The 17918-nt window shown below is 37.1% G+C and overlaps 1 protein-coding gene across 1 annotated transcript in view; it reads right to left on the bottom strand.

The window, feature by feature from the left end:
* ALG13 (ALG13 UDP-N-acetylglucosaminyltransferase subunit) overlaps nucleotides 1-17918 on the bottom strand; it is a 68573-nt gene that overhangs the window by 24346 nt on the left and 26309 nt on the right. The window contains 13 exon segments of the mRNA XM_045996200.1: nucleotides 1378-1498; nucleotides 1841-1997; nucleotides 2373-2486; nucleotides 2926-3172; nucleotides 3846-3973; nucleotides 4993-5093; nucleotides 5440-5504; nucleotides 7093-7201; nucleotides 8390-8465; nucleotides 10553-10715; nucleotides 10924-11005; nucleotides 15141-15213; nucleotides 17412-17458. Coding sequence (XP_045852156.1) covers nucleotides 1378-1498; nucleotides 1841-1997; nucleotides 2373-2486; nucleotides 2926-3172; nucleotides 3846-3973; nucleotides 4993-5093; nucleotides 5440-5504; nucleotides 7093-7201; nucleotides 8390-8465; nucleotides 10553-10715; nucleotides 10924-11005; nucleotides 15141-15213; nucleotides 17412-17458 — 1483 coding nt within the window.

Below are 17918 nucleotides of genomic sequence, written 5' to 3'. Positions count from 1 at the left end.
AGGTACCCACCAAGCTAAAGGGAAAAGACAAAAGGGTCATGCTGAGTAAAAGAACAGAGAATACACATCCTTGAGCACATGCATGGGGACAAGGTCTTCACAGATCTTTCTTGTGCTGGATGTTTTGTCCTCAGTAAATTCCCAGAAATACCTATTTTCTTCTACATATGTAGAAAGAAAAACATCCCAAGAAAATAAAGAATCTGATTGTTACATCAAGCCAGTGAGACTGCCTCATACCTCCTTAATCCACCCAATTCCTCCAGAATTGCTTCAGTAGAATTGTCTGTCACTCATACATCATTTTACAGTAAAATCGTAAAAATAAGCACACCCCATGGTGAGAGGCAGTACAGCAATTGTTAAGGACATAGACACAGGCAAACCAAATTCAAAATTGATTTCTGCCAATCACAAAGGACCATATATTGCATGATTCCACTTAAGTGAAATGTCTAGAATACGCAAATCCATTAAGATAGAAAATGGACTTGTGGTTGCCTAGGGCTGGGGGGAGGGATGGAGAGTGGCTAATAATGAGTACAGGGTTTCCTTTTGGGGTGATAAAAATGTTCTAAAATTGGCTGTGGTGATGGTCATGCAACTGTCTGACTATATAAAAATCACTGAACAGTACCCTTTTTAAACAGGTGAATTATACCATTATGTGGATTATATCTAAACAAAGCTGTTACAAAAAAGTTAAATCTCTAGCCACTTATCAAAGAGTATAACTTTGACCATGTCATTTGTCCTTTGAACTTCAATTTCCTCATATATGAACAAGAATTCCTCATATATAATTTCCTCATATATAAACAAGGACTCCTTAGAGGGATGCAGGTAAGTATTATATTAAATTATAATATAGTTATTTAGTCCAGTGGATGACCAATAGGATACAATGAAGAGTAATGTCCTAAGTCAGGTAGACTTCTTTGGACAACGAAATTATTTTATAGCAGTCTCATAAAATAGCAGCTAGTCACGGAAAAGTCCAAACTAGTTCCATAAACAAACGGTCCTCACCATAACATAAATAATTTCTTCCTAATAAGGAATAGGTATTTTCCATACTAAAATCTCAACAAATCAAAACTCAATAGAAGACCTATGCAGCGAGCAGGAAGTAAGCTATGACAATGTGGTAGCCTACAGAAATAGAAGTCTGTCCTTCTGACAAACTTCAAACGTCTTGAAGAAATATCTTCAAACACCTAGCAAGCTCAGAAACAAGAACTGATAACTCATTCAAAATGAGCTACTAGAACATTGAGACCCCCTCAAACCAAAACTTTAAATCCTACTTCATAGTCCTGATGTACTAATCCCACAAGAATCATCTTTTAAAGAAACATTTAACTGTAACTGACTCACCACTGTCAGTCTGGCCACTGCCCTCCTCTGAATTCAAAGTTTGTTTGCCCGTGCTATGTCCTCGCCTTGCAACACAGTATCTCGAAGAAGCAGGAACCATTGTAGTGGGCCCTCCGTGATTCTGTACCAAACACACAACACACATATACATGTAGTTCAGGGAAAAAAAAGCTATAAATATATCTTAATGCACTTTAGAATCAAAAAACGTGAGAAAATGATGAACAGAAAATATTAGTCCATACTATGTAAGGCAAGATGATTGGTCCACCTCTACCCCTTTTCTCTAGAAATAGCTTTTAAAAAGTTCTCCTCTTCCATCTTTAAAAGCTCCTAAGATAAAAATTCATGTCTTCCAGAAGTGCTTGATTTGGTGGTTTGTCAAAAAGCTAAAATTTATTCACACTGCCTTTAAAGAAGAAGAGAAAGCAAACAGCTTTTGAATAGAATTTTACCTACTTACAGGTAAAGGTGGATAAGCAGTTTCATCCCCTTCTTCAACTTCATAAAAGGTAATGGTTTCTTCCAAGCCCCTGGGCATCTGTCCACTCTCTGGGGCAAAGCTATACTGGCACTCCTTATTCATACAATGCATCTGGCGGTGACTACGCCGGAAAGAACTTAAGTATCAAGTAGTACAGAGAAAAGGGGAAAAATGATAAAATTTGATGGTAACTTATTTCTAATTTCTAAGTAACAGTTCAAACATCTCAATGTTAACACTTTTTTAAAAAGATTTTATTTATTGGACATAGAGATCACAAGTAGGTAGAGAGGCAGGCAGACAGAGAGGGGGAAGTAGGCTCCCTGAGCAGAGAGCCTGCAGGGCTTGATCCCAAGACCCTGAGATCATGACCTGAGCTGAAGGCCAAGGCTTAAGCCACTGAGCCACCCAGGTGCCCCAATGCTGACACTCTTAAAAAACTTAATCCATGTGTTTGTTGTTCAGCCAAATTCATCCAGTTTCTGATTTTCAACATTTAAAATTCACTTACCGAGATCTGTAAGAGAAGTTATCATAGCTCTGGCAACATCTTTTACCTGGGCCAGGGTAAAAACCAACTTTAGGGCCCTCCATGTTATGCCTGTTTATAAAGCGAGATGAATCCCTAAGAATGAAGGGAAAGGAAAACAAAACTCTTTATTCACTAGTGCTTAAGTCGTCAATCCTTACACTTAAATAGAATTAACACACCTTTCTAAAAATGTCCTAATAGAAAGAGCTACGCTCTCCTCACTACTGTAGCTCTCCTCACTACTGGCATTAGGCCTATCCATTATGGATACAGAGCCATATACATGGCACTTAACTTGATAGCCCTAGCATGTCTGCATGTCTTCAACCATTCCATATTTCCTTAGACAGTGAGAATACAAATCTCCCAATAAATTCATTTGACAAAAATTTAAGTATACATTAGTTCCATACTCTATGCAGACATTACAAAAGGGAGCTAACCTGCTAAGATATTTCTAAATTGTACTGTAATTCTCTCTAGGAATTATTCACAGAGATGTACATTACCTTGAAAGTCAGTTAAGCCTTACCTGGGCATCCCATATCCCCGACCTTGTCTCTGAGATGCATGCTGAGGATGAAAATGTTCATTAGACATAATACTGCCAGCTGTCTGTGGGTAGTGCATTGGAGGGTCATGCCCATAATGCATACTGTGCTGAAGCCTGGGTGGGAGGAGTGCGTCTCCCCTGCTGTAAGCCATAGTCATATAAACCTCTTTTCCTCTAACTTTTTTGAACATCTTCTTCCGTTGTTTCATGTCCATCTCTGACACAGCTTCCAGAGAAACAAAGTAGACAAATAAGCTTCATAACCAAAGCAAAAGATCCAGTCTTCCCCTCCCCCAAATGCCCAGATTTTTTTTTTTAAGAGAACAAACCAAATAAATACAGGGAGGAAATTTCTGTATTCTTTAAGGATGTACTACTAGATAGTCTATTGGAAGGGCAAAACCAGCAGGTAATTTCCATATCAATGGACATCTCAGCACTATCTTTAATACAGGGGGCTCTGAACATAGTCATTTAGTCACCTACATTACTTATTTTCCAAGAAATTATGCCTAATGATGTCAATGGCTGCTTCTGTGAGGTGTATTCCTAGTTCTTTGAGAAATCTTTCGCTTGCAGTTTTAGAGTCTAAAATCCACCCACCTTCCCACCTTGAGGCACCTTTGGCAATGTCTGGAGACATTTCTGGTTGTTGCAACTGCAGGAAGGATGCTACTGGCATCTAGTGAATAGAGGCCAGGGATGCTAATCAACCTACAATGCACAAAATGCACAGGACAGCTCCCCACAACAAAGTTACTATCCATCCCAAAATGTCGGTAATGCCTAAGTTGAGAAACTCTGAGAACAAGATTTATCTATGTTGTCTTTTTTTCCTTTTTAAAGATATAATGTAAGTACAAGAAGAAGGATATAATAAAAACCTTCAGCATACAAACCCATTTCTGGGACATAGCCCCCGGAAATTTTCTGGTAACCTCTTCCTTTCCGACTGGGCATAGCATTCCAGGCAGGAACAGGTGTGACTTGAGTAACTGGTTTCAAGTTAGCCAGCGGAACCACGTGCCTTTAAGTTAAAGATACCACCATAAAGCCACTGCAACACAGACTTAATTCTCACTGGATATACATACCCTCACCCATCCCGCTTCATTTTCAAGTGTATTCTACTTAAACTTGTTGACACTAGCTACTCAAGAAAACCTAAGTGTAGTTTTAACAATTTCAAAGCCACTTGTAGCACATACCATGTTCCAGAGGAAATACTGTGACAGACTAGTCTACAAATATTTATTGCCCTTTCTTAGAAGAGGATTATATTTTCCCACCCCATTGACTTCAGTCTCAGCTATGTAACCCACTTTGGCCAATGAAACATAAGCAGATGCTTTAAGAACCAGCAAATGGTTAGTCATGTTCATTTCTTCCCTATGATCATGGAAGACTGTGTCTAGATAAAGCCTTTGTTGGCCTAGGTCTCCCCTTTGTTTATGCACAATGAAATGCTAGATGAGCAAAAATTAACTTTATTGTTTTAAGCTACTGAGATTTTTTTAGTTATTAGGGCAGCATAACAAAGTTTAATGGTTCTTCAAGTGGACCAACAGCATCAATGTCACCTCGAAACTTGTCAGAAGTTCAAATTCTTGGGCCCTACCACAGGCACACTGAAATCAGAAACTCTGGGGATAGAACTCAATCTGTTTTAACAAGCTCTCCAGGTAATTCTGGGGGATGTTAAAGTTTGAGAATGACTAGACTAGTTTATCTTGGTATAGACAGAGGTATAGACAGTTAGTAAGCTAGCTTTCCAATTAGTATGAACAGTTTTATACCAGAATTCTGTTGTATTTAATATTTCTAGTAAGCTGGCCAGGTCCTAGGGATTTGAAAACTTTTCATGTATGGGTGTATTGAGATTTCATACTTCAGCATGTGCTTTTAACATTTGAGGTAAGTCATCTTAAGCTGGTATCGGATGTAACTGGATTTCTTACTAGCATCCTGGTAATTCTCAATTTAATACTACAAAAAGGCATCAAGAGCCGAAGATTTTAGTAATTTAACAAACTATCATATTCTTACTTTTCTGCCAACTCTTCAATGAAGACTGTTACAGAATTATTCTCATTTCCAACTTCCTGAATATGAGCATTGTAGTATCTTCCACCTGATTCCAAGCGAACCTGAAAGAAGGTAGGAGACAATAAAAATACATCTAATCTTGAATCTATTGGCAGGTATGTCTTTTACCAGACAAAAATACAACTTCTCCCTAAATGGAATTCAGTATCTATTTATTAAAGTGGTTGATAATCAACACTGCCCTCCAGTCTGATTTAAGAGAGGTGGCACATGCTGAAAGATCTTTACATCTTTTTTTTAAAGATCCTTACATCTTCTCACAGAGATTTGTAATTTAAAACAAACATTAAAATTTTTTAGCATTACGTAAATGAGCTTTATTGAACTTATATTAATGACTAAAACCACAACCTTGGAAATTACTGAGTTTTTAAAAGACAAACTAACCTGACACTTGTCTCCCAGATAGTAATGTCTCCCAGCATACTCCATGTAATCAGACTTTTGAAGTTCTATTAAAAGAAAAGGAAGATTCAAGCTCATCCAAACTGGTTCCTTTCCCATTTTACATCATTTAGTTTTCCAATTTACTTTTACCAGTGTTTTTGAAAATGCCACTACTATAATGCAAAACTGGGGGCAGGGGGGCTCCTAAAGGGTCATTCTCTTACATTTGATAAGGACATTTCTGTAGTCAATTCCAGGAGACCTACCCAAAATAGTTTTCTGCTATAAAACACAGATAGGTGGAAACTGAGAGGCCATAATCTTAGTTGGTCAAATATCAGTAAGATACAATTTGAAGTAACACACCTCAATTAAAAAGAAAAAAAAAAAAACCACTAACAGCTACTTCAAAGCAACCTGTTATTTTTAAACAACTTGTTGTGTTCCACAGGGTCTTAATCTCATTATAGATTGTTAGATTGTTAACTATACCTAAGTTCACCAAGGTTCAAGAAGTTGAATATGAAAAATTAAAGGCTACCTTGAAAAGAGAGCTTTAAGGGCTAATTTCATCAACTTCTCTTAGAAGGAGATAATAATTACCTATTTCAAAAGTTGGCAAATTTTCTCTGTAAAGAGCAAGACAGTAAGTATTTCAACCTTTGTAGGCCATATGGACCCTGTCACAACTACTCAACTGTGCCATTTATCAATTTACGGACAGTAAATTTGAATTTCATATAATTTTCATGTGTCACAATACACAGTTCTTCTACATTTTTTCCTGCCATTTAAAAATATAAAGCCGGGGCGCCTGGGTGGCTCAGTAGGTTAAGCTGCTGCCTTCGGCTCAGGTCATGATCTCGGGGTCCTGGGATCAAGTCCTGCGTGGGGCTCTCTGCTCAGAAGGGAGCCTGCTTCCCTCTCTCTCTCTCTCTGCCTGCTTCTCTATCTACTTGTGATCTGTCTCTGTCAAATAAATGTTAAAAAAAAAATAAAAAAAAAATAAAAATATAAAGCCATTTTTAGCTCACAGGATCATACATAAACAGATAGCAGGCTAGATTTAGTCTGTGGGCCATAGTTTGCAGACACCTGACCTATTCATTTATCAATGAGGGTAGTCTTAACATTTTAAATTTTAGATAAGCTTAATTGCAGTTACAAGTTTCAGGTACTCTTAAATTATCTAAAAGTTATTTCCACACCGTCCTTGCAAAACTGAAAGTCATGGATAAATATCAGATTCTGAAAGATCGCTTCCCACTTCTAAACCTATTTGTTTCCTCTTTTGGATTTAAAATCATGAGGATATACGGGGTACCTAGGTGGCTCAGTTAAGCAGCTGCCTTTGGCTCAGGTCATGATTTCAGGGTCCTGAGATCCAGCCCGGAATATGGCTCCCTTCCCTGCTCAGCAGGGAGCCTGCTTCTCTGTCTCCCTCTGCCCCTGCCCCCAACCTCACTCATGTTCTCTCTCTCAAATAAAATCTGTTAAAAAAATAAAATAAAATAATGTATCAAGTAAGCTAAAAAGCACCAGGCAACTTTTTTTTTATAATAGTACATTAAGAACATCTCATCAGAAGCAATTGGCAAAATTCTCCCCCTGATTCTGTCAGGATTCAAAAGTACTCTGTCAGTATTTCATTACCTTTTCTGCTGTCCAACCAAACATCAAATTCTACATTACGATAGATTTCTGGATCCAGGGCTTTGAGCACCTTATAGGGGAAGAGCATCTTTGATGGATTTTCTGAAGACTAAAACAAAAATAGTCATGCTACAAATTCACCATCCTTAGCTTTAGTGTTTCTTCTACGAAAAAAGAAAGTTCTTTTTTGAACTATATACATGCCTCCTTTTTTTATTAAAAAAAAAATAACTGCCGTTAAGTTTTATCGTGTATCTTAAAAATCAAGAGATTAAAGAAGCAATATGCAAATAATCTAAAAGGCTTTAGATGGAAGAAGGGAAATATTGTCTAAAGCAGCCAGCAACTCAGGATACAGCTCATATAAATCAGTGCAACACAGACAGATTAAAGATTCAATCAGGGGGGCGCCTGGGTGGCTCAGTGGGTTAAAGCCTCTGCCTTCCGCTCTGGTCATGATCCCAGGGTTCTGGGATCAAGCCCTGCATCGGGCTCTCTGCTTAGCAGGGATCCTGCTTCCTCCTCTCTCTCTCTCTCTGCCTGCCTCTCTACCTACTTGTGATCTCTGTCAAATAAATAAAATATTTTTTTAAAAAGATTCAATCAGACTATTCAATAAATCTCGTCCTGATATACAATACAGAGCTGCAAGTGTTTCTATACCTTAAAATCATCTGTAAAATCTGAAATTTTCATTTCATTTTGGTCAGAATCTGTTACAACTTCCAAAGAAATTACCTTGTTCTTCTGCTTTCCTAGAATTTTACCATGTCCAATACTGTTACTCTTCCCAAATTACCAGCAACTGAGGCATACACAGAAAGTACTGTCTGTAATAGTATCTGCCCTATTTAGCAAGCCTCAACCTAAAGGTCTGCTTGATTTTAGGCCTATAAAGATAGTAAAAATTTTTGTTTTTCTAAACAGGATTATTACCTATTTTCTTTGAATAGGACAAGCATATTCTTTAATGGCAAATAGAAACCTTAGTTAGCATCAGAAGACTGATTACAAACTAAGTATCTACTGGATTTGTAACATTACTTTAACTTGAAAAACAAGTTTCTGAAAATTCTAAAATGTTCAGAGTTTGCTTGCAAATAATCTATACAATTCCATTAAGAATAAAAATTCAGAGAACATTAAGCACCTGTTTTACATTTTCAGATTAAAACTTCCACAAAGGCAAACCTGCACTCCTCCCCCATACCATACAACTAGAATGGACCACCTGACCTTAATTTATGATGCTGCAAACCAAGATTATGAAAATTCTTTGCCCTAGAAAATCTCAAACCTTTGCTTCTTCTGTCCCTTGACTGTATCCCTCTGGGATATTTTCAATGTTGCAGCAGGCACCCAGCTCTTCAGTCCTAATTGAAAAGATTTTTTAAAAAGAGCTTTATATAAATGCAGTAGTTAAATTTTAAGTCTAATGCCTATATCACCACCTAGTGGTAAAGTAGCTCAGGTCTAAAAATGAGGCGAATACTTTTTTACCCCAACAGTTACATTTATGCTTCCTTTTTCTAAGTATGTGCTACAATATACTTAGCAGATTATCTCCGCTATTTCATACCTCCATCTCTTAAGATGGTCCTTATGATTCTTACCTCCTGGAGTGCACATCAATGTATGATTCCCCTAACTCAAGCTTGCTTCTATCCAATAGATAGGCTATATGTTATTATAGAGACTAATAATGTAGTGCCTATATTGCTGGCCTCTCTCTTGCTGACTATAAGGAAGCAAACTATCATGTCCGCTAAGCCCATGTGGCAAGGAGCTGAGGGTTAGTTACCTCTGACAGCCACAAAAAATAATAATAATAATAATGAATTCTCAGTCCCACAACTGCAAAGAACTAAATGCTGCCAAGAACTATGTGAGCAGAGAAATGGATCCTTCTTCAGTCAAAACTCAAAATACGAACTCAATCCTGGCCAACAACCTCACTGAAGTTCTGTTGAGACCCTAAGCAGAAGATCCAATTAAACTGTGCCCAGATTCCTAACCCATACAATTGTGAGATAAGTTTGTTAAATTGCAAAATCTATGGTAGCAAAGTCACGCAGCAATTCAGTAACTAATACATCTCACCTTTTTACTACTATAGTTTCCATAAAGCCTAAAGTCCTTAGGACAAGTCATCAGTGAAGAATGAAGCAACTTCTACCCCTGCATTCACAAGTAAGTTTTAAAAACCTCTCCTCTACCAAAAAAGTACAAGCCACAAATATCCAAGGAATAAAATTGCAAGCAAGACCAAAAAAGACAAGGTTGACACCTGACTGGCACCAAGCCTATCTGAATTTCCTAGACAGAAGTAGGAACAAGAAGAAATATAAGACAACACCTACTTTATTATCTCTAACAGAAAATTTTTGAACAATCTGTTAACAGCAATTTCCTCAGAGGCCACAAACTACCTTCCTAGTGAGTACCAAAGGCAGACACTTTGAAAACTCCTAAAACTTCCCTTAACCTGAGAGATTCTTTTCAATTAGTTGGATATGTGTGTCAAGTAACCACTGTGAACCTCAGTTACCACAAAAATGATGGTGCTGGTTTAGACCAGTTTTTTCTTAAAGTATAGTCCACAGCCTACCTACATCAGAACACGTGGGGTGTATTTGCTTTTTATTAATAGCAGATTCCTAAGCCCCACTGTGACCTCAAATTTTGAGAAAGTTAGCCTAAGAATCTGCCTTTCTAATAAGCACTATGAAGTATACCTTTGTATAGAACTGAAGTTTAATAATCATGGGGTTAGGTAGTTCTAAAATCACTTCTAGCAATTAGAAAAAAACTGATTCTGACTTAGGTCAAACCTCCAAAGCCCAAACATCTCAAAATACAACATGTCTTCTTGATAAAGTTTCTCTCCTCCATCAAAAAATGTGTATCTAGGGAGCCTGGGTGGCTCAGTGGGTTAAGCCGCTGCCTTCGGCTCGGGTCATGATCTCAGGGTCCTGGGATCGAGTCCCACATCGGGCTCTCTGCTCGGCAGGGAGCCTGCTTCCCTCTCTCTCTCTGCCTGCCTCTCTATCTGCTTGTGATCTCTCTCTGTCAAATAAATAAATAAATAGGGGCACCTGGGTGGCTCAGTGGGTTAAGCCGCTGCCTTCGGCTCAGGTCATGATCTCAGGGTCCTGGGATCGAGTCCCGCATCGGGCTCTCTGCTCGGCAGGGGCCTGTTTCCCTCTCTCTCTGCCTGCCTATCTACTTGTGATCTCTCTGTCAAATAAATAAATAAATAAATCTTAAAAAAAAATATTTAAAAAAAAATTAAAAAATAAATAAATAAATAAATAAAATCTTTAAAAAAAAATGTGTATCTAGATACATATGTGTGTGTAGTGTAAGTCATAAACTTGTCAAGCCCCTTCTACTTTCATATGGTGATGCACAGAAACATTAAACATGATCATGCAGTTGACTCCCCCTTTCCCTGTATTACCTATTTCGAGGTGAACTCTTGTAGTCAATATGGACATCTTCACTGCTAGTCAGAGCATTGTTTCTGTTCTTTTTGGAACCACTTCGAAACAATTCAACTGCAGTCTTCAACTCTTCTTCATCCACAACAAACACATCTTTATAGAGAATTTCATACAATACAGCTAAAGGAAAAAAACAGCCAAAACCCCAATTGTCAAAGTAAGATCACTTTATAACAATGTGAAAATAGCCATAAACCAGTATACAATTTCAATAGGTGCCAATAAAGTCTTAAAAGATCTGTTTATGGTGGGTCCCTCAATTTACAGATGGGCAAAAAAACAAAAATAATCTGAAATACAGCTAAGCATTTACAAAGCCTTCACATACCCTGACAAACAGCTGCACTTGACTGAAATTGTTTTGAGTATACTGAATCATAATGGCCATTACTTGAATAGCAGAGTAGAATCTGAAGAAAAGAAAACACACAGAATAATTAAGTGAATGTTACATCTTACAACCATGAAATACTTGAAATTAAATTGCTAACCAGAAACTGATTAACTGTTTTTAAAAACATGTTTTTAGATTCCATAGATTAAGTGTTATTATATCGTACTTGTCTCTGACTCATTTCACTTAACATAATGGCGTCAACTATATCTCAATAAAGCTGAGGCAAAGTGATTTTTAAAATTTGAATACAGATAAATGCAAGCTAGAACTCAAACGGATTTTCTTAAAACTGACTTTTAAATGCCAAGATTAAAATCACTACAAAGGCAACACTGTGAGCCTAAACCATATTCCTACTAATACACCAAATACTGATCTATAAATTAACAAAACGATGGGAACTTTTACAAACTGAGTAAATCAAGTCAAAAGACCAGCTTAACTTCAAAAAACGACTGGAGAAATTATGTCAAATACCCAAATATTCTAAATTCAGACTATAGGGGGAGAGACTTAATTTACTCAAAATGTTATGCCCTGTACCAAGTAGCAATATATGAATACACCATGTAGGAGCAATACTGCTAGAGAGACTTCCTTAATGAATTAAGGCACTGAGATGGCTACAAAATGAGTTAAATTTCTTTGATCTTTAATCTCTAGTTTTCCCAAACAATAATCCAAAGCCATGCTTACTAACCAAAGTATTTTAGTAAAAATGCTTGCACACTCTATATAATGAAATGTGTTTGAATAGCACCCAAACCTTTTAAAATTTTTGATCAAAAATTCATCTTGTGTAAAGGATTAATACCTAGTGACTAAGTCTATTTTATTTTGAAGCTACCTCTGGTACCAGGAACCTAAGTTATCAAAGATGATTCTCTGTGTTCTATGGGACGACGTTGCCACCAAGCTTCTTTGGGAGGAAACTATAAGCGCCCTGTTTGCTGCCTTCCTACCTAATCTGGGATAACTCCTTCTAATAATAAAGTTCTCTATCTTGGGTCTATTATTCTTCCCCAGACTTTTTTTTGGAAATCACAATTCCAACTACATCAGTATAATTCATTTCAGAGTACTGAAGGCAAGCGTCAAGCTAGAGTAACACACACTAAAGTTTAAGTTACGAAGTTTCACGTGCCCCAAGGTTTATTTGCCTTTAAGAGTTTATTAATCCGAAAGAACAGTAAACAAGATTTTAAGCAGAGAAGCCCTTTGTACCTCAGACTAGAAAAACTTGAAACTCCAACTAAGAAAGGTTAATAACTGGAGACAGTTGTTAAGGAGTAAAGGAATCCAGCTAACCAGAACTGAATAAACAAGGAGGAAAAAAACCCCAGAGATAATGATGTAATTTATCCATGTGGCAATAAGTTCCACTTTGAGTGTAAGAGGTAAAACTAGACATGATGGCTTTTATGATCCTGGTGGTATCTCAACATAAAATAATAGTTCTCTGATACATACTTATAGGTAGGTAGGTGGGATGTATGGCATTAACCTAGGGAAAAAATGAGGTAGATCTATAGTACTGATGAGGATAGGTGGAAAGAACAAGGAAGAATATATTTAGTATGAGCCCATCTACATTAAAAAAAAAATAAATGCAAAGAGAATGACATAGGATACCCACTCAAACTTAATAGTTATTTTGAAGCACAGGAGATTGAAAAGTAAAAGTGGGGGGCTTTTTATTCTACCTTTAAGTTTTGTTTTTAATAGAAGTACATCTATTCTTTCTAGGTAAAGAAGCTAAGTGAAGATGGATGGCTACCTTCCAATGGTATTCACTGATACTGAATAACTATGTAAAATGCAAAGTTAAGTCAATAATATTTACTGCTTTTAAAGAAGTAATTTTTGAAAACTCAAATAATTCAGATATAAATCCTTAGAAGCCTGAATTGAGATACAATAACCAAGTTTTAGAGTAAGTAGAGTTTTAGGGTACACAAGTACCCTGCTGCCAACTGGCTTTTTCATACTTAAATTTCAAGATAAACAAACATACTTTATACATTTGCAAATTATACATATATACACTATCCTGTGCATGCAAATACCCAACTTCCGGTATTGTATTTGTGTGCATGTTCAGATTAGAATTACACATGATATTCTCATGGCTGCAAAGACTCTAATTTGTATTCTTATGGTTCCCAATGGGTGAGGTTTTCCCCTTAGTTAGCTCAAATAGTATCTCTGTAAAATATACAGGACTCACTTAAAAATAGAGCTATATAATTGTAGAAACTAGGAGACAGGGATTATGGACGTTCACTATACAAATCTTTTTTTTCTCTGTATGAAAATTTTCACAGAATAAAATATCGGGGAAAAAAACTGAAGTGCAGGCTTAGAGTCCTGGTAAAGACCTAAATGTCTAGATCTCCTCTCCGGCAATGCTGTATATAATTGCTAAAATAACGAAAGCTACCACTTCTCCTTCTTCAAAGAATTTTAATTATGTCACACCCTTGCTTAAAAACTTTGAATGAGTGTTTAGGAGCAATTGTACGGAATGTCTGAAATTTACTCTAAAATACACCAAAAATTAAGATGGACTGATGAATGGATAGATAGGTGAAAAAATAAGGATACTAAAAAGGTGGGAATTAGAATACTCATTATAAAATTCTTTTAGCTTTTCTGTATTTTGTTAAATCTTTATAACAAAATATTGGGGAAAAAACTGCAACTATTCCAAAAAGCTAAATTCTTGGAATGGCCTGCTCATTATGTAACTCTAGCCTATCTTCACACCATTGGCCTCTCCCCCACCCAACTACTGGAGTCCAAAAGCGTCTGCTGCTTCCATGTCTTTGCAGAAGTCCTCTGAATAGACTGCCCTTCATACTTGTTGAATCCATTGTTTGATATTCCACTTAAATACCTCTGCCACCATGAAACTTTCTAAACTCTCTGAAGCAGAGCAAAGGACTTTTTCTTCTATGTTCTTCGTACATACTTCTATTTTAACACTTATCACTTCACTGTAAAATTAACTATTTGCATGTCTGCCTTCACAGTCCATGAGGCCCTTAGAGAACAGGTATATTGTTTTCATTTTGGAGTCCCCAAAGCCCAGCGAGCTGCCTGGTACACTACAAGAGCTTAATGTTGCCAAACAAATTAGACGGCAGTACCACTAATAAAACAAGGTGCCCCAATTTATACTTATTTTCTAAGTTATCTCTTGCATTCTACTCTATTCCTAATGCCACTTGCCTGGTTCAGGTCTTTTGTCTAGACTACTTTAATATCCTAACAGTTCTCCCAGTGTCTAGTCTTGTCCTACTATCATCAAGACGTTACCTCAATTATGGTCCATGGTGTAAAACAAGACTTACAAAATGCAATTACTGTATAGTCTATACTCACTAATCAAATAATTAGGATAAGACTTTTCTTAAAAGCTTTTTGGAAGAAAAATTATATGCTGAATAACAATCTATTTAACTGCCGAGAGTTCTCACCCAACAAAACAACCTCCTATTATTTTCCAAGTACCTTACTAGGCAGTAATAGCACACTGTCCTGCACTCAAGAAACTTTCAGAATAATGAGAACAGACATGAAAACAAATACAGTGTGATAAATACTGTAATTACTTGGGTGATGCTAGAGGAACACAGAGGAAGTAACTCCAGGGGAGTTAGGAAATTTTCAAAGGAATTAATTTTTTCTTTTCTTTAAGAAAAGAAAAAAAAGTTACACTTTTTATAACTTTTTATAAACTTTTAAAGGAAAAGAAAAAAAAGTTATACTTATTGGACTATCTGGAATCATGGTATACAAGGTTGTAGGACAGTGAAGATGAAAAGGAAGTTTGGGACCCCTTAGGGGACAATAAATGCCTAACTTCTGAGTTTGAACTTTATCTTCTAGTCAACAAGGAGCCAATTAGGGTTTGGGTGGGCTTTTTTTGGGGGGGTGGTTTAACCAATTTCAGGAGTGGTAAAATCAGATCTGTTCAGAGGATGGCTAACAGAGAATGGAGAGGAAAAGGCTGGCAGTAGAGAAGCTTGGCATTTAGATTACGCTTTTTCCCAATTAATTTGGTAACAAAGGATCATTTCTCACTATTTTGATAAGCCAGCAGCACCTATTCTTTTATTTTAGTAAACATTCACTCATCTTCTTACCTTGTCTTCATAGCCATTTTCTGTGACGTAAGTTGGAGGCTTTCCGGGATAGCGATAAAGAATGAAATCCCGACTACACGGGAAGAGAACATAAGTGGTTGAAAAGAGATAATTTAATATATGCAAGAGATAGTTATAACAAGTATTTGGGCTTTTAAAGTGTCCACCTTATTCATACAAAATAATCAAATGTTTAAGAGGCTAAATAATGTTAATTCAAAGTAGACCGCTAACTGCCGCTACATTTCTATGGATTTTTAAAGTGAACCTTAATGCGGGGGGGGGGGGGGCGCCTGGGTGGCTCAGTGGGTTAAGCCTCTGCCTTCAACTCAGGTCACGATCTCAGGGTCCTGGGATTGAGCCCCGCATCAGGCTCTCTGCTCAGCAGGGAACCTGTCCCCACCCCCCCACAACGGTCTCTCTGCCTACTTGTGATCTCTGTCAAATAAATAAATAAAATCTTTAAAAAAATGAACCTTAATTTGGGGAAAGGAGTAAAGAAGATATAGACTACCAACTGTATGCTTGTTTGTTGAGTGTTGAGGACTCCCCTTTATTTAAAAGCATTGGTTGGCAAATTTTACTTGGTAAAAGATTAGATAATAAGCATTTCAGTTTTTTTTAAAAAAGATTTTATTTATTTATTTGACAGACAGAAATCACAAGTAGGCAGAGAGGCAGGCAGAGAGAGAGAGAGGAGGAAGCAGGCTCCCCGCAGAGCAGAGAGCCGGATGCGGGGCTCGATCCCAGAACCCTGGGATCATGACCTGAGCCGAAGGCAGAGGCTTTAACCCACTGAGCCACCCAGGCGCCCCAGCATTTCAGTTTTTGTAGGCCATATGGTTTACTCTGACTTTGTAGTGTGAAAGCAGCCACAGACCATGATAAACAAGTACATATGACTGTTCCAATAAAAATTTACTTATGGACACTGAAATGAGTTTCATATAATTTTCACATGCCATGAAACATTATTCTACTTTTGACTTAACCATTTTAAAACTTTTAATAAAAATTCTTAGCTTGACGGCAATACATAAACAGAAAGAAGGCCAATTTAAAACATGGCCCTTGGGGCACCTGGGTGACTCAGTGGGTTAGAGCCTCTGCTTCAGCTCAGGTCATGATCCCAGGGTCCTGGGATCGAGACCCGCATTGGGCTCTCTGCTCAGCAGGGAGCTTGCTTCCCTTCCTCTCTCTGCCTCTCTGCCTACTTGTGATCTCTGTCAAATAAATAAAATCTTAAAAAAAATTTAAAAAAAATAAAAGCTGGCCCTTGACTTAAAAGCAACTGATTAGCTACCTGCCCACCGCCTCTTCTATATGACTTCTTGATGGATTTAGTGAGAAATGAGCAGGCTGCAAAACACTAACTTGAATGAGTACCATAAAGAGAGAGTTTGGACTCTACCTCATATGCCACCTCACCATCCTAAAAATTGTGAAGGAGTCTTACGTATAGAAATCAACTTCTTCAAATGAACAAGATTCCCATGAGCCTCTAACCTACATTATAAAACTATTTTTCAAAACTGCACAGCTTCCAGAAATAGCCACTTCTGCTATTTTTTAAAGATTTTATTTATTTGACACAGAGAGGGAACACAAGCAGGGGGAGTGTGAGAGGGAGAAGCAGGCTTCAGGCCAAGCAAGAAGCCCAATGCAGGGCTCAATCCCAGAACCCTGGGATCGTGACCTGAGCCAAAGGCAGACACTCTATTACCGAGCCAACCAGGCACCCCAACTTTTGCAGTTTTAAAGACCAAAGTGATGGAGCAATGTTTCTCAAAATGTTCTATTATTATGTCCTTAAAGAGTATTCTTTTCATAATTTCCTTCTGAAATTTTAGTACCACAGATACACTGTGTATCTGTTTAGGTACGGTAGCCCTTTGAACGACCACAAAGCACTGCAGTATCTAATTATCTCTTTGTCTTGAAGAACCAATTTCTACCCTCTTAGAAGCTATATTGCCCCAGTGAAGACACATGCAAGAGGCACAAAGTTATACACTAAGAATTCTAAGAAACACATTCTGATTTCCTATAGGAACACCAGCAGTTCTTAAAGTCCTTTATTTCATTCAAATGGACACAAATGCTAGAGGCTCTCCACCTAAAAATTAACACCAATTAACTGTGCTTAGACCTCTTCATTCTACATATCATTACATTAAATCCAGATTTCCCAAATCCCAAAGAGACTTGAATAGAAACTTTACACACAGTCACATATACACACTCAGTCTTTAAAAAAAAGATTTAACTTACTTATAAATTAGAGAAAGAGCTCTTATTTCAAGCTGGCCAGCACTTTCCTAAACATAAACAGTACATAAATGTTTTTAAAATACCCTATAGCTATGATGTAAAAGTTTCTGCAAGTTCAATGTTTATTATTTTAGATGCTTAGCACTGTTTTAGATGAAGAATTTGTAGAACACACTATAACTTGCTTTGAGGTTTGGGAATATTGTTACTCATTAACATAAACTTATTCTGGAAAAAGGAGTCCTAAAGACCTTCTCAGTTAGCTATTAAGTAACAAGGACAGTCAATATGAGAGATTTAAAAGGCACAATAAAAATGGAATTAATGTTAGCAATATGAAGTTAGCAGGATACTTAAGTAAATGCTAAGTCCAGAACTATGGAATTAGTCATATAAATTATTTTTAATTATATATGTGTCTATAGAGCTTACTTCTACATAAAAGGATTAATACAAATCAGGGGAACTTTTGAATAAAAAAATAATGACCTCCTCGTAACATTCATT

Source organism: Meles meles, chromosome X (assembly GCF_922984935.1).
Source record: "Meles meles chromosome X, mMelMel3.1 paternal haplotype, whole genome shotgun sequence".
In the NCBI taxonomy this organism is placed as follows: Eukaryota; Metazoa; Chordata; class Mammalia; order Carnivora; family Mustelidae; genus Meles; species Meles meles.
This window is presented reverse-complemented; position numbering and strand designations above follow the sequence as displayed.